This window comes from Myiozetetes cayanensis, unplaced genomic scaffold, assembly GCF_022539395.1.
Source record: "Myiozetetes cayanensis isolate MyiCay16 unplaced genomic scaffold, myiCay2020 scf21, whole genome shotgun sequence".
NCBI lineage: Eukaryota > Metazoa > Chordata > Aves > Passeriformes > Tyrannidae > Myiozetetes > Myiozetetes cayanensis.
In genome coordinates this window covers 6,953,920-6,977,315 of record NW_026087423.1, presented here as the reverse complement: position 1 = coordinate 6,977,315, position 23,396 = coordinate 6,953,920, and the positions used below count along the sequence as shown (strand labels likewise).

Sequence of the window (23,396 nt, the reverse complement as noted above, 5' to 3'; positions counted from 1 at the left end):
TTGCTGCTTTGGGGAGATAAAACATAGCACTCTGCTACTAGAACTGGTGTGGGCATGAATTATTTGGAAGCCTCTCCTCATTTATTTATTTTACATTAAACTTTTTTGTCCTTTGGAGAGGAAAATCTCTCTACTGGTCTCCATAGAAAGAGGCATTTATTTAAGAATGTGATGTGTGGGTGGAGGAGGGTTTGTTGAAGAAAATCATGAGCTGACTCTTAAAATATTTTGGAAACGAACTGCAAGCGAGAGAAGATAAATATTTTATAAACATGTGCAGATGAATTTATAGTTTGGCTTGTCACAGTTCACCAGTTGTTTCCAGTTTTGCCCCTGACAAGTCTGTCTCCTACCCACTGAAAAGCAAACCACCTCTTTTTTGGATTCTGTAAAGCCTCTAATATTGCAGCTTTGCTCCTTCCCAGGTGGAAATGGGATGTACTGAAACCCATCATGTGTGAGTTGCTACCCAAAAAACTGACTGAGCCTGGAAGAAAATCAAAATAATTTGTCAGCTCTGCAGGATCTTATAGATGCTGATTAGAAAATGAGGAGTATTTTTCTTAAAAAAACACAGAATTTCAAGGAAAGCAGGCTGCAGCATCCTGGAAGCTGTTTTGTGTCACCTCCACCTTGTTCCTCCCAGGGCAAGGTGAGAGCTGGAGTGCTGGGAGGGGACAGGAAGCTGGGACATGAGTGCTGGGAGGGGACAGGCAGTGGGGCCCTCTGTGACGGGGTCCTGGCACTTACCTTTCTTTCTTCCATCAAAAAAAGGACATAGGTAAAAAAAGCGGTGTTACAGTTCCCATTTCTGCTCTTCACAAACCACCCACCGCTGATGTCCATCAACTCCACCATTTCCTATTTGTAAACCCAGCCCGAGGAGGTGGTTAAAACTCGTCTGCCTGGGTTTTCTTCCTTTTTTGGCAGTTTTCATTTGCTGGGAACATTCCAGGGGTGTATAAAAAGCCACTTTGTTGTGTCTGTTTCTTCTCGTTCACAAAAGACACTTTTATGTTAAAAGAACATAAAAGCAGGAGCTTTTCTTGCACGTGTGGGTTTTTCTTGTGCATCACCGAAAAACAAGGTCAGTGAGCGGCCCCGGTGGCATTAAGAGCGTTTCATAACCAACCCTGCAAACCAGGGGGGTTTAGAGCTTCTCTTTCCTTCTGAAGGGCTTTTTACTGCAAAACCCAAAGTCCTGTCACTAATTCTAGCCTAACCCATTCCGGATTATGGGGATGGGAGCAGTGGGAGCACTTAGATGCTCAATAATAAGTGGGTAAGTCACGTGCTGCCGGTGGCTCAGCGGCTGCTTCTGAGTAGCCCCAGAGTGTGTTAAAGGCGCCGAGCCCGTGGTGACGTGGGGCCCACAGACACACACGGTACATTATTCATGTTGCTTTTAATTGCTCCAGTCTGCTTTTAAGTTGTGCTGGAGGCGGGGAGAGCAGGGAGGCTGCCTGGAACGGGGATGGCTTTGCGTTAACTCGGCGCTCTGAAAATGGAGTATTATTACTGTCCCCGGCTGCTGAAGTTCCTGCAGTACCTGTGGGTAAGTGTGCTCCTAATGTCACTCTGCTTCCTGAGCTGGGTGTTCCCAGAAATCCTAGGAATGTTCATATGTAGTGAAGGCTTTACTTGGCAGTTACTTTCTTAGTAATATGAAACTGGGGATTTATTTGAGTAAGAAAGGCTATTTTATCTTTAATACTCATTTAAAACTTCAGACTACTTGAATGCACCGCAGAAAATGCTCTTGGGAGTCAAAATTTCTTCCTTGTTTATCCCTGTCCATGGGAATTGTAGTTTAGCTTGCTGTACATTAGGAATATTCTTCCCTCTTTGTGTAAAAGGTCTCTCTGGCCTCCGGGGCTGCTACCCTAGGACTGTCCTGCCCTGCTGCTGCCTCCAGCCACCGCCTGCTATTCCAGTAAAAGGGCCTGTGCTCTTGGCTTTAGGAGGGTGTAATTGTACAATTCCTTCCTCCTTTTTAATTTGACTGTTCATAGGTTTTGATGTCTCGGTGATCACTTCCTCTTCAAATACTCCTCAGGGCTCTCTGTCATGAAAAACCCTTTTTAACAGGCTGCTATGACAGTGCTGCCCTGCCAGCTCTGCACAGTGACTGCTGTGTGTCTGAAATTTTCACATTTGTAAAACATAAATTTGATTTGTAAAGCCTTTATGAATAGGTACTATATTGCTTTGAACTAATTACTTAATATTTTAATTTCTACTAGTCAGAGATCAGTTTTCATTTGTTTGTTGTAGCTTGCAATTAATCTCAATTTTTTCAGCTGTAAATTCAGTGTGTAATCAGCACTGACACCAAACCTTTTCATGTCAGCTGTTTGCTGTTGCATTTCGAAACTCTAGTAAGAGACTCCTTCCCTCACATTGAGTTTAATTTTACAGTTCTTGTCTGTATGTGCTTTGAGCAGTTGTGAGGTGAGATTGCCCACTGCAAATTTCTTGGTGCTGGGAGAGAGTAGTGAAGAACTCCTGTTGGAGACTGTTGTAGTGTAAAGCATAGAAATGTTTGGACCTTAAGGTTTTTTTTGTGCAGCTAGATTTTAGGAGATGAGCTTTCTTTAAACTGCACGCTAAACAATTAGTCATTAGTGTGATGAGGGGGCGGATGTTCATCGTGGTTTGCCAGTGTGAGAAGTCTGAAAGAGCTCTCTCCCTGCCCTTGCTTTGACATGTGATTTTTCATAAGGCCAGGGAAAAAAACCCAGATCAACCCAAACTTTGGATCAGTCCAGAAGGTCCCTGGGATGGTGAGATCTAGTATTGTGCATTTCTAGTCTGTAACAGAACAGGTATGTTGTATTTTCTGGGTATGTATTCTATTTTAGAGGCCTTGGAGTATTCCTTAGGTGCTTTTGTTCGTGCACACTCTCCTGATACGTTGCAAGAAAATACTGGAAAGAAAGTTGTGATATTCATGTTATTAAAAAAGAAATTTAAGGGACAAGCACAGTTGTGCCTTCTGTCACTTTCTGTGCTGCTGTTGCAGCTGAAGGAGATATTTATCAGTTCTCTCTACTTACAACCAAGAGTAACCCGAGATGTTTGGGTTGGTTGTCAAGTGTTATTTAATCTGTCTGAGGGAGCTAAGATGCTTTATTCATTAGGCAGACGTACCTGGAGAAGCTGTAACTCTTAATTAAAAAATATTTTAATGATAATCTATTTTTAAAGCTACTTGGCTGACTGGTATGTTGCATCTTCTCTGGTCTGTATTTGTTTTGCTCCTGCAGTGGTGGAGTTGTTGGACATCACTGAACCCATTCAGTGCCAGCTCTCTGCTAATTCTTTGCCGATTCCTCTTCTGATCTTGAAACAGGATATGTCTTATTGTGACAAATAGTATTTCCTGAGCGCAGCAGAGTTTGTGGTCTGCTCAAGTCCATGTGAAATGGTGACTGGCCACCAAGAAGTCTGTGCCCTGTGTCCTGTGGGTGAGTGACAGCTCTGAGTTTCTGAGAAGTGTCTTTGTGTCCAGCAAAATGTTTTGTTCCATGGGTTGTATTAGATGTCCAGTAACTGAACCTTGAGCTCCCTTTTCAGTTTGAGTGTAATAATGAGAAGAGGAGCAGGTTTATCAAACCTGGATCATTTGCACTCGTAACAAGGTGTTCTGCAGGGCCTGGAAATACAGTTCTTTCTTGGCTGGTGTTTTCTGTAGCCTGATGCATCACACTGAAACAGAGATTACTGAGGGTCAGGTTCCTTGAGAAGTCTGAAGATTGGACTTCTGATGGCAGAGAGATGGACTAAGGAGAGCTATTCTTGCTGCAGCTGTGCCAAGTAGCAAAAAACCAGAACAGTAAGAGAGGAAATCCAGGAGTGCAGATGGACCTTGGGGATTGCAGCATAAGCTTTTAGGAGTCTCTAGGAGGGCTCTTTGAGAATCATAGAATCATAATCATAGAATGGTTTGGGTTAGAAGGGACATTAAAGCCCATCTCATTCCACCCCCTGCCTTGGGCAGGGACACCTTCCACTAGACCAGGTTACTCCAAGCCCCATCCCCCTGTCCTTGAACACTTCCAGGGATGAGGCAGCCACAGCCTCTCAGGGCATCCTTTGCCAGGGCCTTACCACCCTCACAGGGAAGAATTTCTTCCCAGTATTCCATCTAACCCTGCCCTCTGTCACTTTGAAGCCATTTCCCTTTGTCCTGTCACTCCAGGCTCTTGTCTCTCTCCATCTTCCTTGCAGGCTCCCTTCAGGTATTGGAAGCTCTGTGTTCCACGTCATCACTTCCTTCTCTGCCACGTACCTTCCTACTGCTATCTTTTAATCATCTCTAATTGATTAGTTATTTTAATTATATATTTGAGTGCCAGTCTTGCAGTGACCCTGTGTTGTCATTTATTATATTGGAATATTTTCCAGGGCACATGGGCTATCCATCATCCCTTTTTCAGCTGGTGAGGAGCTTTGCTGCAGCTGTATACAAGACATCTTTAAATCTGACTTGCACAGTAAGTCCTTTAAGTGCAGCTCAATGGTCTTGTCCAGCTGCTTGCATCAGTCACAGCGTCAGACTGGTTGTGCCAGGTGTGCAGCCACAGCACTGGGGTTTCCTGTTCCAGTGCCCTTTGACCAATAACCAGCTTTTTTGGCTTCCTTGTGAACACAGACACTAGTGGAGTGCTCTTGGCTGGTTCTGTTCCTGCCCTTGGCCATCTCAGTTACCACCAATTCTTGCTCTGCCCCAGGGCATTTTGTGGGATGGGGACTTCACCACCTCCCTGGGCAGCCCCTTCCAATGACTGACAAACAGACATTTTCATTAATTCAGATGAGTGTGACAGGAAAAGCACTTAGGGCAGGTAAGTGGCTGAAAGTACCTTGAGAACATGAAACCGTTATGGTCCAAGGCTGACCTTGGCTCCACTTGAACAAAGCAAAGGTGTGAAAAGCCTATGGGAGACCAGCGTCCTGTTGGGAGCAGAGAAACCCTCCTCAGTCCTGTAAGTCTGTGTTGCATGTACGTGATCTGGGGGACACAGTTGATGTGACAGTGGGTTCTGGATTCATTGCTCAGTTTTGGTCTTCTGGTATGGAAGTGGTGCTGAGTCTCCTCACCATGCTGGTACCATTCTTGATGAGTTGTTTTTTCTCAGTCTGACACTTGTCTTTGTTCAAACAGCAAAGAAATACTGCATCCTGAAAGCACTCAAAGAAAATGGCATGTTTTAAATAAAATGTTACCCTGCAGCTCTGTGAGGGTTTAAAAAGACCTTATTCTTTATTGGCAGTCATTAAAGAAAAATTACAAAATCAAAAGAAAACGGTGATATTTAAGAAAGAAGTAAGATTTAAAATTTGTTTTGACAGGATTTTAGTTGCTACCTTTAAAGAGTGGTTTTGATACCTTTCATCAGGTGACTGCGAAGGAAGTGGCAGCTGGTTAATGAACCACTGCTGTGACATGTCACTGTGACAGAGTTTGGGTGCGTGATGGAAGGGAACTGTAACCATCGGCCTGCAGCCACAGATGGTGGTCATCCCTGCTATGGGGGGGGGTGTCATCCCACTATGAGGGGGTTCATTCCTGTTCTGAGGAGTGTTATCCTGCTGTAAAGGAGAGTTATCCCACTCCAAGGGGTGGAAGGTACTCTATGAAGGTGTGGTGTGTCTTCCCTCTGTCTGCGCTGCCAGGGGTTCCTGTGGACAATGCTGCTTGTGGGGTTTGCTTTCGGTGGAGGGGCAGTTGTGTTTCAGGGATGCGTTTCTTCCAAAGAGTTAGAAATCCCTCACACCCAGGTAGAGTCTGGATGTATCTGCTGTGCTGGTATCAGCAGCCAAATCTCCCTTTCAGATAACCTGAGTACAACGTGCCCTGTTGTGGGTGAAAAATCCGGAAGGGTATTTCCCCAGTTCTCGGGTGCTGCTGTGCAAGAGGAATTCTGTGTCGTTGCTAAGAGCAAGCAGAGGGCCAGCCCTGTCCGAGGAGGCCGGTTCTGTGCAGGGACACGAGGGAGTGCTGCTGTTCTGCCGTGCAGCGCTGCTGGCCCGCGGCCCCGAGCCCGCCCAGGGACACGTGCTCAGTCCAAGGCAGTTTGTTATAATTACGGGTGGTATTAAGTTTAATTTACCATAAAATGCTTTCATGAAGTAGCACATTCTAGGTTAACTTGTCGCATTAAGGTTTTCATTGAGTCAGATGTAACCGTTTGTAGACCTGGTAATTTTTTTGTAATGACTGTGTCATTCCAGACTCAGAGCAGCTGGAAGTGGGGCTGTCTGCCCCTACCTCTCTGCCCTTATTTTAACTATGGAGTAGTGAATATGCTTCTGGAAAAGCTCTTCCCTGTGAGGGTGGGGAGGCCCTGGCACAGGTTGCCCAGAGAAGCTGTGGCTGCCCCATCCTGGAAGTGTTGAAGGCCAGGTTGGACAGGGCTTGGAGCAACCTGGTCTAATGGAAGATGTCCCTGCCCATGGCAGGGGGTAGAACTAGTTGATCTGTAAGGTCCCTTCCAACCCAAATGATTCTGGGATTCTGTGACACGAGGCTAAACTGGATTGTTAAACCTCACACACACACTGCAGAGGTAACTTCACTGCTGCTCTGCTAATATTTTGACATAAAGTTGTTTTGACTCAGTTCCTGCCTTTCCCAAGCTGTTGTCCGTGTCGCTGATGCTGGGAGACAGCCAAGTTCCCACTATTGTTCCTGTCCTTTCAGCAGTTGAGTTGTTCATGCAGCCAGTGCGTGTTTACTGTACTGAAAGGAAACGGAGTTTTAGGGAGCAACTTGAGCATGGGGAAAGTAGCTCTGTGCGGAGGACTCCTCAAGATACAACAGAATTTGTACTGCAGGGCAAAGCTGCTTTTAAGGTGTAACTTCAGATAAATCTGGAGTCTGAGTGAAGCTTGGAAAAAATGTAGTATTTGGTTAAGTGATTCATGGTGGAGGCTGATAAATCCCTGGCACCTGAGGGGAGGAGGCATTGTGTGTTAACCACAGGGCATGTTTGGGAATTGCCAGGATTGGGGATTGCAGGTCTTGGATGAGGCTGGATTTACTTTTGGGTTCATCCCATGTTCAGGAGAATCTGGATGAGAGCACAGAAGGAATTTCAGCAAATCAACCCTTTAGCTCCCCAAAGCTCCAGGTGGAGCAAGAAATAACGCACTTAATCTAAAAAATGTACATTAGGCCACACCTGTGACTGTAACCCTGAGGAGCAGGTTCAGATGTGGCCTCCTTCTGAGCACTGTCTGGGCCCAGAAGAGTGAAGTGGGTGGGCTCAGGTTGCGACAAATGGAGGTTCCCCAGCTTGGGGTCCCCTCCTGTGCACTTATCATGTCCTGGAGGACATGGGAGCACGGGGCTGTTATGGGGCTGTTGTGCTGTGCCTGGGAGGAAGAAGAGGAAGAGGAGACAGTAAGAGCAGAGAGACCTGGAGGTAAAGGAACCATGTGTGCACTCAGTGTTACACAGCAATGGCAAATAAATCTACTGCTCTTGTCATCAAAATGGCACATGGCAAGTAAAAATGGACAAAGGAATTACTGTCTTAATTTACACCTGCTGTTTGTTCTGCCTCCTGCCATCGAGAAGTGACTGATATAAATGAAAGATGCAGGGAATAGTGTTTTGTAGGAAGAGGATGGAAGAGCAGTGTTTTGGAGAGGCATTAAGGCAGCATGTGATCGTGCTGAGAGCAGCTGAAATGGGTTAAGGTGAAGTTTTACCCTCCAGCTCCTTGTTGCTACTCTTTGAAGAAGGAAATCCCTTGCACAAAGAAAAAGAAAAAGTTCTTCTTTCAGAATGTTCTGTGAATTTTGTAAGTCAGATCTGAGCCTTCAGTAGTTGGAGTTTCCCTGAGCACCCTCTGTGAGGAGGAGAAATGCTATGGGATCGCTCCAGGCAGGTGGTGTGGAACAGGAGCAGCGTGTTCTCCTGCTTGTTTTGTTGCACTCTGCTCACTCTCTTGGCCCCGTGAGAACAGCATGGATTTTTATTTCTATCAATTAATAACAACCTGCAGCTGTTCCTCTTTTCCTTGGCTTGATCCTTTAGACAAAAACAAATGTAAAGAAAATGGGTTTAGTTCTTTCCAGCCTATTTGTGCTGTAGGAATTTCCTGTTTCTGTTTTTTCAGTTTTTCCTCCTCCATTGAGCTGGAAGGGAAGTGCTGCAGGTTTATGGACATGGGCTCGCAAACAACATTGTATATTTTTAGCTGGTTTCCTCAGCTTTAAGGTTGATAGCTTTGTTTTACACTGAAACAATTCAAGGTACAAAAACTGTACATGTTCAGGATGTTTAACTGGACCTGGCTTAGGTTCAGGAGAAACATACTTTGGGGGACACAAGAATCAACATTTTCTGAAGTATTTTGGGCTTTAGTTGTTGCAGTTATTACTGGGAATTGTATTTAAATGGTTTTAAAACCTGAAGAGAATATAATTCTATATAACATATCAAATATGTTATATAGAATTATATTCTCTTCAGGTTTTAAAACAATTTAAATGTGTTTTATATATTTTATATATTTTATACGTTACATAGAAAAACATATATAACATGTTATATATATTTTTCTATGTAACGTATAAAATATATAACATATTTCATAGTGACTTTTATTTACAGATTTTTATTAATCTTGGAATAATTCCACTTACTGCGGAAGTGCACAGAATCCTGTGCAGAGAAAGGATGGCTGATTTTTTTGATTACAAATAAAATGGGAAAGTACCGTTTTTCACTGATCCCATCAAGGGTCACCATGGTAGTAGAATGGCAAAATTATTTTGGCAGGTATAAACAAGTATGTGGAGCATTCACTCATGAAAACTATTAATGTGTTTTCTTTTGCATTAGGGTAGTTCTGCAAGGGAAACAAGGAATGCAAATTTAATTTTTTTCCTTCATCGTGTCTGGTTTCTCTAATATTGGTTAATTTGGAGGAAAGTGCAGCTTTCAAGTGCATTTGGAACCTAAGGAGACTCTCTCTATGCCTCTGCTTTCCCCTGTTCTTCCTCCTTCTGTTATAATTTTTTGCTTGAAATCCTCAAGAAGTGTAAGTATTGTATTTAAATGTGACTTGTTTTAAAGGAGAGCACAAGGTACAGAATCTTCTCTTCCTGAGTGCTAGTGGCGTGGTTTATTTTTGTTTTGTTGTTACAGTGTGCAGGAGTGTTACATATCTGTGACACAAACAGTGAGACAGATCTACCCCCGCAGTGATTAGCTAAAGCACGAATCCCAGAATACTTGGGGCTGGAAAGGACCTCTGGAGATCACTCAGTCCCAACCCCTGCTAAAGGGAAGAGAAAAACATGTAGAAGTGGCTCTTTGTGTTTAAAAGTGCTCTGGGACCATGCCGAGGGAAGTTAAATCAGCTACACGCACAACCCTGCAACAGCCTTTTGCTGTTTTCCCACTCTTCTCTTGGACCATTCCCATTCTATGCCACGGGGAATGTTTTATCCACTGGAAGGAGACGGGAATCCATGTGCAGGTTGAAGCTTCAGCTTAATAATTACCCGTAGGGGGTATGAGGTGTTCCTGCCACCTTCCTGGAGTTATGGAATGTCAAGGACCTCTCTCAGCCCCTCTGATTCCCCCCAGAGCAGGTGATGGAGCTGTTGCTTCCTGAGCACCACAGGGGCTTTGCTGCTTTTTGTCACACTCCCAACTCCAAGTCATTGTCCCTGGAGCTGGATGTGTGCAGGAGAAGGTTGGCATGCCCACAGTCAGGAAAAATGGAACAAAATAAGGTGAAAAAAACATTACAAATTGCAGCGACAGTTTTATTCCATGGGCCTTTCTCAAGTTCACAGTGTGTAATGAACAGGAAATTTCATTTCACTCTTCAATCTGCAGGAAGAAATGAAAAGTATTGGTCTGTAAAGCACTGTCACTGAATTCCAAATTGTTTCCCACCTTAGAAAATATATAATTTCAAATTATATGTATTTAAAATTTAAAACCACATGAAATATACATTTAAATATATCTAGAAGACATAATATATAAATAAAATATAAAATATATACATATGTAATGATATAATATAAATTATAATATATTTTATATTATAATACATTAAAATAGAAAATATATAGTTTATAGATAATTAAATACATATGAAAAACTGTAAGAAAACAGTGTTGCTCCAAGGTTTTTATCACCTAGGTTTAAAAATATTTTTAAATAGCCATGGGCTACATTGATATTTTATGAAGTGCTTTAGCACCTTGCTTTAAAAGCCTCTCATATCAATGTGTGCTTGTGTAAACTTCACCAGTATTGATCCAGAGCCTGTTGCCTGGTTTGTGAGGCCCCTGGGGCTTTTAAAATAATCTAATATAAGGGAAAAGTCTGGAAATGGAATTTCAGCCTTTTGTAGTTGGCTGTGTGTGAGGGGAACACCTTTTATGTCAAGTTCTCTATGCAAGTTGTCTGAGATTCTGAACAAGCATAAATTAGAGCTATGAATGTGAGCTTAACTTGCTTATTTTCAGTAGGAAACGAAAGTAGGGCTCAAAAACAAACATTTAGTGTAAATATTGAAATACCCCAGGGTTTCAGGTTACAAGAGATATTTCACTGTGTGGACACTGTACAAAGTCCTTGTGTTAAAACACTCCATCCATTCCACTCTTTTTTTTCCTCTCTTTTGTTTTTTTTTTAACTTTTTTCTTTTGACCATAAACTGCCCATGGCTGTTGGGAAAGGTGAGAACATCTGGGCAACCGAATGAATTTTATTACCATATCACCATGAAAAATTAAACCCAAACCAAAACAGATAAAACCACCAAGGCATCTTATCTTTGGCTGTATTAAGTTACATGGGAATTCTTGGATTGGAGAGGTGGGCAGTCTAGGGATCTACCGTTGAATGGTTTGGGTTGGGAGGGACCTTAAAGCTCATCTTGTTTCAACCCTTGGCATGGGCAGGGACACCTTCCACTAGACCAGAGAATTTGAAGGTGACGTGGCAAAAACCTTAATGATGGGATGTTGCGTGTAAGAAATTCAGCCTGTGGTTAGGAATGTTTGTAATCTTTCTTTAGCTGTGACAATTGGGTTGGCAAAATAGAGAATGCAGAAGCAAAAATAAGGAGCCTGTGAAACCCTGAGTAGTTTGTAGTGTCTGAGGAGCCCAAGAGTAATTGAGTCTGGAGCCGTGCAACTAAACCCAGCCCAGTGCTGGGTCTTTAAATAGTCCATAATGTCAAACACAAGAGGTTAAATTAAGTTCTCTTACTAATGAAACGGAGAGTTGGTGTGGAATGCAGGGCCAGGACAGCCTTACAAGGGCAGGCTCTGCTCCTGGGGTTGCTGAGCACTGGGTGTCACGAGAGGGACAAACTGAGAGCCCCCGGGGGGGACTGGAGCTGCCGTGGTCCTCACAAGGACTCAGTCATGCTGTTTGCACGTGGAGTGATGCCTCCCAGAAACCCATTCAGAAATGCATGAATTATTGCTGACTGCCAACTGAAGCGGGGTGAGATGGAAGAAACTCATCAGGAGAGTGAATTTCTGACTGAGGGTCCCACAAGGGAAGAGGAGAGATTTTGTTTTCACTTAGTCCAAATTAAGATTGCTCGTCCTTCTGTTCCAGCTCCTGTGCTGACAAAGGGTCATTTAGGGATCCAGTTGAGGTGAAAATTAATCCCAAGTGTTCTCTTGGTGGGTCTTCAGCTGGATTTCCTTCCCAGTTCATGTACGTTGGTGCTGCTGGAAGGAAGGTGGTGATGGGGGTCCTGGTGGGCTGGAAGGACTCACTCCTGTCGTGAGGCTGCGAGTCCCACCTGCCCCTCCCGGGGTGTGTGTTCTGTGTGTGCTACGTGCAGGCCTGCCTTAAAATGACCTTCCAATCCTATCTAGTCATTAACATAATTATACCTATTTGAGAGCAGGTACAGCTCAAAAGGAGCTGAAAGAAGCTTTTGGAAAACATTATGTAACCATGGAATTTTGTTTTCTACTGAATGAGGGGGGGAAATAAGGATTGTTACTTCTTTGTGCAGGGTTGTGTTTTTGAGCTGTAGGTGGAAAGGCTGTTCGTAATGGAAGCATCCAGCGATGTTTGAATAACGAGGTCCCATTTGTACCGAGGTAATTAGTCATGCAGTTTGGGTAGCAGTGTGTGCACTCTGTTTTCTGGAGCTGCAGATCCCTGACGGACCCAGGGTGGCTGCATGGTGAGATAATCACTAGGATTTGTCAAGGGCAGAAGATTGTTTTGTGCTGTTCTTGTTCAGGAACAAACCCTCACTCAGCTGGGACTGCTGGGCTGAAGGGAGGGCTGGGGGACAGTCAGAGAACATCTCTGTGGGGTGAGCGATGTTCCATAGGCTGATGGGTATGAAAAGATGTGGAACGACCAGAGAAGAAGTAAATAGAAAGCGTGTGTAACCCACATGCTGTTATTGAATTAAAATACAGTCGTGAGCTTTTGCCAGCTGGGAAGTTTGTGTGGAGCGTTACAGAGCTTCATATGGAGTGACAGGACAAAGGGGAATGGTTTTATACTGAAAGAGAGCAGGTTTAGTTGAGATATTGGGAAGAAATTCCTCCCTGTGAGGGTGGAAAGACCCTGGCACAGGTTGTCCAGAGAAGCTGTGGCTGCCCCATCCCTGGCAGTGTTGAAGACCAGGTTGGATGGGACCTGGTCCAGTGAAAGATGTCCCTGCCCATGGCCCATACAAGGAAAGGGACCATAAAGCTCATCTTGTTCCACCTCCCTGTCATTTTAGCTGAAGTGATGGAAAAATCTCCAGCCATTTGAATTTGATGGTGAAGGCGCATCTGATTTTTTTGCCATGATGTTAATTGAGGTGTAAATCTAAGCAGTAATTTAAGTGCTGAGGATACTTCAATACCCAGCAGTGTGTTCACGTGGTGGCAGAAGATCCTAAATTTAGCATTGCAGATAGACTCAAATCAGCAGTTTTACAATCTTCTAAGGACAAAAATGGTAAATTGGGTATAACTTCTCTTTTCAGGGGAGGTGTAATAAAAAAAGTGGAATATATTCTGTAGGATCTGTGGCTTTTCAGATCCTTCAAGTCACGTGCAGTGTGAGAAGTTTTTGCAGTGAACTACAGGAACACCATGTTCTGTGCTTCCTGGGTGGAATCTGACCATGCCTCTTCTCCCCCTGTTTGCCCCAGGCAATATTCCAGAAGGGGCTTAAATTTCGGTTCTGCTTTGCCCATCATGGTGAGGTGAAGGAGCTGCTGACTAACTTGCATGGCAGCTACAGTCAGAGCCCTCTGGCTGCTATTTCAGGGTGCTACCAGATCAGACAGAGGCTGAAATCCTTGGGAATGGCAATGCCCCCCTCCCTGCACTGCAGCAGGCATGGAGCTGCACTTGCAAAACTCAGATGTTTGAAATATCAAGCATAAAAATGTGCACTAAGTCCTAAATCTCAGCCTTGGCTGCAGGATCCCCATCGTTTATGAAGCATTACCCATAATACTGGGAGATAAATTTGATTTTTTTTTTCTATTTCTTTACAAGTCTAAGAAACACCCAGCTCTTGGGGCATCTGATCAAAAGGATCTCTTTTCATTTCCTTACAAAAATAACCCTGCAACTCCGTAAGAGAAGAGCTGCCTGTGAGGGGAAGAAGGTTTTCTCTGTTGGTTGGATTCCCTTTTATCATTAATGGGTTTTATTAGACTGCAAATTTGAGAATGTTCAAAACAATTCTATTCAGAAATGAGGAATAAGTTAGAAAATGCTACATTTTGTCACTGAAGTTTTTCTTGGAGTTAAGTTACAGGTTGGTGGAGGTCAGCTCTTAAAACCAGGACTCAGGGCAAGGCACCTCATTTCCTCAGAGTGTGCATGTCTGCAGGGCACATTTCTGGTATAACAAAACATTGTGAAAGAACCATTGCATCAAATATTCTCTAGAAATTCTCTATTCCATTAAATCTACCCCTGGACAGTTCAGAGGAGCAGAGGATGATGTAAGACCATGGTACTTCGTATGGCAAATGAAGTAAGAGCCGCAAAACCCCCTTGAATAAACAAGAGAGGAGCAACTTCCAACACGCCTGTCTTGCGTCTCTCCTCTCGGTCCTGAACTAGTCGCAGCTTGACTTTGGACTTTTAAATCTAAACATATCTCATTGATTTGAACCCATGGCTTGTATTCCTCCACTCCTCCCAAGTGGGCTGTTCCCAGGAATTCCATGGCTGGTGACACCTGACTGCTTGGTGTTGCCTGCTTTTATCCATGGGGTACTCTTATTGCCCCCAGTCATTTTGGGCTTTGCAGTACTGACCCCGTGGTCTCCCAGCAGCTTAGGAGGGGACAGAGTTGGGAGATGACACGGAGCCCTTCCTCACAACAGGGAACAGTGTAGGAAAGTGGAAGAAACATGCTTCTGATGGTCAGACCTGTTCAGCTTTGGTTTGAGCCTCTGGCTTAATCATTATCCTGTGCTGATCCTGTGCTGTGTCCTGTTTGAGCCCCTGAATGGCACAATAAGCCAGGTCCAGGTGCTGGCACAGCCCAGCTGCCCATCAAGCAGTAGGAGTCGGGTGTAGGTTTGACCACATCCTGGTTGGAACCTGCTGGTGTTGGTGTGAGGCATTCCTTGGCAAAGCTGTGCTCCCCAGGAAGGGTTAAAATCAGGGAGTACACGTGACATATGCAAACTATGAATCATTCCAATAGATCTGTGCAACTCCTGCCTGCTCCGGAGCCAGCAGATGCTGTTCCCTGCGTTGCCATGGTAACCCTGCCTGTACTATAATAAAGCCCAGCCCAGATCCTTCCTTGGGCAGACCTCTGCGGCTGGTCACCTCCTCATTGTTTCCTCTCCGGAGCAGAGGCGAGGCAGGGACGGAGAGGAGGGGTTGGACTACCAAAGGCAGCGTCTTCTGCTTGTAACCTCATGTGCCTTAGTCGGGAGCGCTCGGAGCATGGCAAAACCCTGGGAGACAGACAGGCTCCAAACAGCTGTGCATCCAGCACCTCCTTCCCCGAGCCTCTCCGGGGTGTGTAAGGAGAGGAGCCGGCTCTGAGACGTGGGGACAGTTTGTGCCGGCTGCTGGTCCAGCGCTGGCCCTCGGCTGGGATCCCCTGGGAGCAGAGGAGCTGATGTCATCCAGAAGCTCTTTTGGCAGGCTCTGAGCTCCAGCGAGTCCAAAGTCCCGTCGGGAAGGCACCAGGCTGGACACGGCTACCCTTCAGCTTCCCGGGCTTTGCTCTGCGTTTCTGGGAGGGAACATCTTGGGAATGTTTCCCGAGACAGGAAGGCTGGTGAGGAGGGGATTCTACTGCTGCTGCTGCTGACACCTTCCCGCAGAGTTTTTTTGGGAGAAAAGGATTTGGATTTACTGTTCAGAAGATCTAATCGTTTTGCTGCTAAATGGATTGTATAGGAGCACCAGAACTTTGGTCAATGGACTGTCACCTGCCAAGCTGCCGAACCGGGAGAATCAGATTCTTTCTATCCTTCTGATATTTACAGCAAAACAAAAACTTGGCTTAAAAAGGGAATTGCTTTTCCTGCTCTGAAACGAGACATTAGGAGCCCAATTCTATGCTTGCAGATGGACTCACTTGAAGTGACTGTGTCAGGATTTAAACCTTTATTTCTCTCTTTAACATGGCTGAATTAAACATATTTTGATGGAACTCTGGAAATCTGATTGTAAGTAGGAAAAGTCTTTTTATTTTTTCCTACTTGACAAATACCAATCTCCAACCTCACATATTTAGTTATTTAATTTCAGGAATGTGCTGAGGGTGATAGTGCAGTGCTGTTTACCTTAGCCGAAAATATTTTATACGTGGAATCACTTTTTTTTTGCAAAATAAATCAGGGTTGTTAAGGAGAATATATTTTAATTGCTACTGAATACTGATTTCTCATCTCTGCTGGAAAAAAAAAAATGGATTACCTTGGAGACAAACTGACAGTGGCACAAACTCACATGACCCAGTGGATGGGTACAGTGCGGAGATCCTTGCAGGAAGCACTAAATTTAGTCACTACTGCGGTGGCTCATGAGCGGAGTAGCGGGGAAGGTGGCAGCAGGACTCCCTTCAAGAGAACCTCTTCCTTCAGGCACTTTGCATCCCGGAGCAGAGAGTCCTTCCGAAGGTTTTCAGTGCGGAGTCAGCAGAGGTTTTCCTCTTTGAGGAAGAGGCAGCCCAGTTCAGAGCCACCCGAGCTTGTAAGCGATGCACCTTTTTGAGACCCTCAAGGGAGAGAGTACAATGCAAAACCTTGGGTTTGTTGCAGCATTTTATCTCATAACAAAACCTACCTCCTGTCTGCTTTTCTGTCTAAAAATAGCCCCCAAAACACTTCCAGGTAGTGCTGTCTGTCTGTCTGCTCCCAGCTGGTTTCTTCCTGCAGTGCAGGTGGATATTTTCATTTGCCAGGGAATCAAGGTTTGGGGAATGGGGAAAGTGTGGTTTTGAAGTAACATAGTAAGTACTAGTCTAAAAGTGGGAAGTTAGACTGGTGTCTGGCAGTTCCCCAGCACAGGCCAGCATGGATTTGGATGTGCTTCACTATTTGTGATTTTCTAGTAAAAATGCCTGAAGCTAAATCAGTTAAAGAGTTAAGCACTGCCAGTCTGCAGTCAAGGTAAATGATCATGATTCTCTTCTTTTATTGAGTTGTTTTTGTCAGTGTACTTGCTACTTTGTCATGAAATTGAAGTGAGACGGTCAGTGTGACTTGTGAAGGCTGAGGTGAGGCAGAGACTGGGCGTAATTCCTGGGAGCAAAGCAAAGGTGAAGAGCTCTTGGTTCCCTATGGTCACATGCCACACTGAGCCCTCTTTAAATGCCTTTTCTAGTCTCCAGGTTATTTTCAGGAAGGACAGTCTGTATTCCATAGCATGACAAGGTGGTGGAGGAGAGGCGCCCCTTTTCCTGGGGGCTGGGCTGGGAGTGCCATTATTGACACCCCCAACTGTAGTTCTGGCACATTCTAAAAAGCTGGTTTGGGATTATAGTGGGTGAAAAGGGAAATAAGTCTGATTTATTCTGTTTTATTTCATGGAGAGGAGCCAAAACTGGGGATTTGAGTTGTAGTTGAAACTGGTGATTTAAGCCCAACTCCTGAACTATGGAAACTGGATGACTGTAGCTGAGTTGTTTGGAATGGGGCCCCAAGCCTTGGTGCCAAGGTGTGGTAAATCCTGAACTTTCTGAAGTGGCTGAAATGTTTTTGTTTCCTTTTTTTATTATTAAATAAAACAGTTACTCATTGTAAAGTGTAAATATACCGAGTTCTGCTGTGGCCTCCCAGGGTTTGCTCACGGACCGAGTGCAGGTGATGCTGCATTCCTGGGGCAGGTGTGGTGTTTGCATATGGGCTGTTTCCAGTCCTTATATCAGCTCTGGTTAGAGCATTTCTGTCCCAGCTTGCTATCCATGTCCTGTCTGGCTGGACTGGGTAAGACAATACTGTCAAGTAAGCACAAAAGAATGAAGAGGAAAATATTTGGTAACCATTGTTACAGTGTTAGCATAGTGTAGTTCTCTTGACTTTTTTTTTTAAGCTGGTATTTTAGATTTATTGGAATCATCTGAATGAAAAACTCATTTAAAAGAAGGCTGGAAAATGGGAATATGAAACCTGCAGAGGAGAAACATCCCACTGTCTTACACGGGACTGCTTACAGAGCAGAAATCAGGAGACACGGGGTGACCTTTTCTCTTAAGTCACTGGTGACAGCGCTGGAGCTGCTGTTCCTCTGTTTCAGCAGGAATTTTGCTTGTGCTTGGCTTTATGTGTGAATTTAGTTTCACTTGGGCTTAAACTTGAGGTCTCAGATCTCATGAGTTTGCCACTGTGTCTGCAGCGAAGGACTGTTGAATACGGACCTTGAGCTCTTTTATCTGATTGGAACAGGGTCGTGGTCATAGTCCTTGGAACTGCTGACATTTTGCTACAAAACAACTATGGAGTTAGGATGAAGTGTGTAATTTGTCATAATCTGACTGATTTACTGCCCTAGGGTGCACTGTAGAGTAGTCACTCAGTGCTGGTACTGCAGCAATGGAGTTTTGAAACAAGGAGCTTGTGAGGGCCAGTGGCCTCCAGCTCCTGTCTCTGCTGGCACCAGTGGCTGCTGGCGGAGAACTTGGCATTGTACAAGGCCAAGAAACCTGTCCAAACTCAGGTCAGGGTTTAGATAGCATGAACAAACTTCTTCAACTTCAGATCTGGGAATCTGTAGCTGAACTTGCAGAATTTTTTACTTTTCAGAGAGACCTTTCAAGTGGAAGTTGATTTTTCTCTCAGACATCTTTATTGAGGCTATTCTCCATTTTTCATCTCATGTCATCAGATCAGTGTCTGTTGTAAGAGGAGCAGAGGTACATCCATTAAACATGATCTCTGATTTAATCAGGGTGGCATCAGTCTCGGTTCTATTATAGGTGTGAGATCTGGTTTCACAGCCAGCACTGTTCTAGATCTAAGGGTTTGTTGCCATACAGTTAAACCAGGGCAGTTGTTTGATGCCCTTGGTTCCCCTTACACTGCCAAAAAAGTCATGGAAAACCTCAGAGGATTTCACATTCTTTGGGAGAAGATTTGGAATTAGAAGAGGAAAGATGAATTCTGGGGCTGCTCAGGCTCAAGTGGTTGATGTGTTTCACCTTAGTTGCTCCGATTTGTGCTAAAAATAACACCAAAATGCATTAAATAGTGATTGGCTTTTGGTGTACTGGGCAGTTGATGAAAATGGTGTTTTCATTCAGACTTGATCTGGCAGCATCACAGTTATTTGGTTTGGATTCACTTTTTAATATAATTCCAAAATAAAGATGGAAGTGGAGTGGTTTGTTCATGGCATGTATTCCAGATGTGCTGGGAGGGCACTTCTCAGGGTTTTTCTTGCATCCTATGGCCCTTTCCCTGTCCCCTTCCCTGAGGCTGAAATTTCCATCCTGTTTTTTGTTAAAATCTTCCCAGGTTTTTCTAAGCCAACATAAGCTTGTGAAGGCAGCTTGTTCCTTGGAAAAGCTGGTGAACTATGACTTCTCCCATAGAGTAGGATCTCTCTCTAGTGTTTAGGAGCAGGTGAGGGCCCTGGTTTGACTTACACACCTATACAGGACCTCCCTGCTTTTCAGAGAGCTTCGATCTTCATTGGCTGCTCTGATTGTACCCAAGGACTGTCTGTCCTCTCTGGTGAATATCCTTCAACAAACGATGTGTAAAAACAAATTACTACAAGTTGGCACTTTGAATCTGAACTTGGAATAGGTACAGACCCTACAACAAATAGCTACTGAATTGTTTTGCCCTAATATTCAACAAAGGCACAATGAATTGTTCTCCACAATATTTTTTGGTACCATCAGTGAATGGAATTTTATCTTTAAATTTTATCTTTAAACTCCCAGGGAGCTTTTGGGGTAGGGGGAAGCAAATTTGCAGCCGGCAGGCTTTAAAAATGAGTTGTTTGTCTTGTTTGGGGGTGGGGGGAGGAGTGAAGCTGTTTGGTTTAATTAGTGAAGATACAAGAGCCAGTGCTGAAACAGTTCCTGCTTTTTCATTCTTAATAACTTCTCTTTGGTTTAACAGGCCATGAACGTAGCTGGCAGATAAATCTGGGCCAGAAACCCATAGTGATGGGCATTTGGTGGCTGCCTTTGTTGCTCTCTCGTTATTTTGACAGGAATAATCACTGAAACAACTTTACTCTGTGATTTCACTTTGACTGCAAGGAGTTGATTTTTACCACGTTCATAAAGCATAAGAAAATAACATAAATAGATTTACAGCTGGTATTTTGGCCTCATACATCTTACTGCTTTGTTTCTTTTAAAGCTCTGAGGGATAACTTTCAGGGGGAAATAAATTGTATTACACAAAAACTTCACTGAACACAAGTCTTAGAATCACAGAATCCCAGGATGGTTTGGATTGGAAGGGACCTTAAAAATTATCCAGTCCCACCCCCTGCCATGGGCAGGAACACCTTCTATTAGACCAGGTTGCTCCCAAGCCCCATCCAACTTGGCCTTGGACACTTCCAGGATAGAACAGCCAAAGCTTCTTTGGACAGCCTGTTCCAGGGCCTCACCACTCTCACAGTCTCCTTATCCTGGCAGTCCATTTATACTGAAATTCGGTAATATTGTGGTAATTTCAGGAAACACTCCTGGTGTTTCAGAGGAGGGGGGTGACTGTTTGTATTTTGACTGCTGTCTTCTAAAACATCCTCTAAGCTGTGTGAGATGTGTGTTGGAACGAGCAGCACAGCCTCTAAAGGCTGCATGTTTGTTATTCCCTTGTTGTCAGGAAATCCTATCACTTTCTGTACATCTTTAATTCCAGGCTTTAAGCTAAAGAACACTTTTTTCCAGGAATGTTTGTTTGAAGTTTAACTTGTGTCTTGTGTGGAGAGATGTTAACTGTGCAGAAGAGCTGTGAGATGCAGCATTTCAAGTGGGAGGTGTTGATTTCAAGTGTGCAGCTTTTCAAAAAAAAGCAAATATATTCCCTCCTTGGCATCCCAGTATGAAACCGCCTTGTTCTGGCTCCTGCAATGTTGAAGTCGAGGGATCCTGTTCAGTGCTCAGTGCCAGCTTTTATTAGTGCAGATGGGAGTTGATATGGCCTGGGGAGAGTGTGGATTCCTCTGTCTCAGAGGTGGGACAGCATCGTGCTGCTCAGGCTCTTCCTGACGGAGCCTCCAGCTCCATCCTGCTGCCTTCGGTGTCTTGGGGGTTCATTTCTTATCAGCTTCACTGCCTGAGGCTGAAAAGGAAATTTAATCTGTTGATCTAGGAAGGGTTTTAAAGATGTTCCCAACTATTTCCTCTGCTCTGCTCTGGTGTTCTGTGTTCCCACCTCTCAGAGGAAGTGCTGTCATGGCTCGCTCAGTCCCAGCAAGGTTTATATTTAGAATTTGGGTCTCGTCTGCTTTTTGCACATCGAGTCAACCTCTGCTCTATCTTCAGCCTTGCACTGAACCACATGACGTGAGCGTGGTGAGTGTTCTCAGTGAGGCAGAGCAGCTCTATTTTCAGGGTATAAAAAATTACAAACTCTCAGATGTCTTTGAAATTCTCAGTGGAGTGAGGAGGTAACAGCACCACGAGTCACCCCAGGAGCAGGGAGCTGATTGCATTCCACGATGGTAACCAGATCCCTGGCAAAACCAACTTCATTTGCACTAGTTCAGTGACATTCTTCATTACAGCTAGAGTCAGTGCCAGGTAGACCTTGAATCTCATTATTGTTCTGCAGTCTGTGCCAGAGCCTCACCACCTTGACAGGGAAGAATTTCTTCTCAATATCTAATCTAAATGTGCCCTCTGCCAGTTTAAAGCTACTCCCCTCCATGCACTTGTCCACAGTCCCTCTCCATCTCTCTTCGATCCCCTTATGCACTGGAAGGGACTCTGAGGTCTCCCTGGAGTCTTCTCTTCTCTTGGCTGAACACCCCCAACTCTCCCAGCCTGTCTGCAGAGCAGAGTGGCTCCAGCCCTTTGAGCACCTCTGTGGCCTCCTCTGGACTTGCTCCAGTAGCTCCATGTCCTTGCACTTCCTGGCAGTGATTTCCTGTGACTCCTTTGTCACTGGATTGTGTATTGAGTGCTGGTGTGGGGAGGAGGGTCCCCATCAGCTCTGCTCTAACCCATGTGTCACATCATTTGTGACACAGTTTGGTTGTTTTGATCAAGGTGAAGATATTTTTCTGTAGCATAAGATGCATGCACATTTTCTGGGATTTTTGCAGTGCCTTTCCAGGGAGAAGGGGTTGCAATTCCGGCCTGCACCTCAAACTGGGAAGCAGTGAAAAGGTGGAGAATTAAACCAGTCACCCTCTAAAAACAACCCATGTTTCGTAAGGGAAACGCTGTCAGCTTTTAGCATCAGGGATGTAATTGGTGGCTGAGTATCATATCCCTGTGGAAGAGGCAGGGAAAACACATATGGAGAGGCAGCCCTGGGTTGCATAGCAACAGGGAGGATGTCGGGGCTGATGGCATTTCTGAGTTGTTTGGCACTGTGGGACTGGTACTACTCCACTGCCCATGGGAGAGGGGAACATTCATTATTTAAAGGATTTTTGAGCAGAGCAGCGTAGCTCCTTAGGATCTAAGAGTGCTAAATATGTTGTGTGAGTGCTTCCAGACACATGGGGCATGCCTGTGTTTCCCCAGGCATGTGCTTGTGCATCCAGCAGTGGCACCAGCTCCGGTTTTCCACAATAAACTGGCTTGCCGTTCCCTGCACAGGAGGCACCAGGGCAGTGGGATCATAGAATGGTTTGGGTGGGAAGGGACCTTAAAGCTCATCTTGTTTCACCCCCTGCCGTGGGCAGGGACACCTTCCACTATCCCAAGTTGCTTCAAGCCCCCTCTAATCTGACCTTAAACACTTGCAGGGATGGGGCAGCCACAGCTTTTCTGGGCAACCTGTGCCAGGGCCTCACCACCCTCACAGGGAAGAATTTCTTCCCAGTATCCCATCTAACTCTGCCTTTTGGCAGTGGGAAGCCATTCCCCTTTGCCCTGTCGCTCCAGGCCCTTGTCCAAAGAGCCTCTTCAGTCTCTTGGAGCCCATTCAGGTACTGAAAGGCTGCACTAAAGTCACCCCAGAGCCTTCTCTTCCCCAGGCTGAACAACCCCACCTTTCCTCACAGCAGAGGTGCTCTCTCCCTCTAATCATCTTCGTGGCCTCTGCTGGACTCGCTCCAACAGGTTGATGTCCTGTCTGTGCTGGTAACCCCAGAGCTGGACACCGTACAGAGGGATGTTCCTCCTGAGCAGACACCAAGGCTGCTTAGTGCTGTCTCCTTACCTGGTCTGTATTGTAATGGACAGACCTGGAGGTTCTGAGATGGATTAATTCAATTCATTTGTCCCTGCTCTTGAACCTGGTCTCCAGTGACAGTGAAGTCCCTTATTGTGAGGACACTGTGCCGGATGGGGTGTTGGGGAGGGCTGAGGAGTTGTCCCACGTGGCTCTGCCCACAGTGGAGCCAGCGCTGGAGGTCTCTAACTTTCCTCGTCCGTGAGGTCAGAGAGAAACTGTTCAATTCCTGGAACTGTTTATCTGTGGCTACAGCGTTGGAGGGTGGGGGCAGAAGGTGCTGCCCCAGCCTGGGACATTGCCTGAGGCACTTACTCCTTTCAGCAGTTAATTTAAACCTGGAGTTGGTCCATCTCCTCACCTGGTTGCTGGGAACTAACAGGAACGTTGGGAGGGAGCCATGACTTACTCCTTGTGGGCAGCGCTCATTCGCCGGATAGTGAGTATGGATGGAAATCCTGGGATGCTGATTCCATGGAGTCAGACTTTCCCCTTACTGTACTGGCATTTGGGTGCTTCCAAAATAAAATCTGTGGGCTGTGGCCCATAGATCCTCTTAACTGTGGTGGGTTTTTGGTGTCAGTT

General features: G+C 45.0%; 1 protein-coding gene across 5 annotated transcripts in view; it reads left to right on the top strand.

The window, feature by feature from the left end:
- Positions 1–23,396, top strand: part of KIAA1671 (KIAA1671 ortholog) — a 70,404-nt gene that overhangs the window by 33,048 nt on the left and 13,960 nt on the right. The window contains exon 1 of one of the 5 annotated variants that reach the window (XM_050318359.1): positions 14,809–16,191. The exons of the other annotated variants lie outside the window; for them this stretch is intronic. Coding sequence (XP_050174316.1) covers positions 15,907–16,191 — 285 coding nt within the window. The 5' untranslated portion in view covers positions 14,809–15,906. Of the gene's footprint in view, positions 1–14,808; positions 16,192–23,396 lie in introns of those variants that run through there. 5 annotated transcript variants of the gene reach the window in all.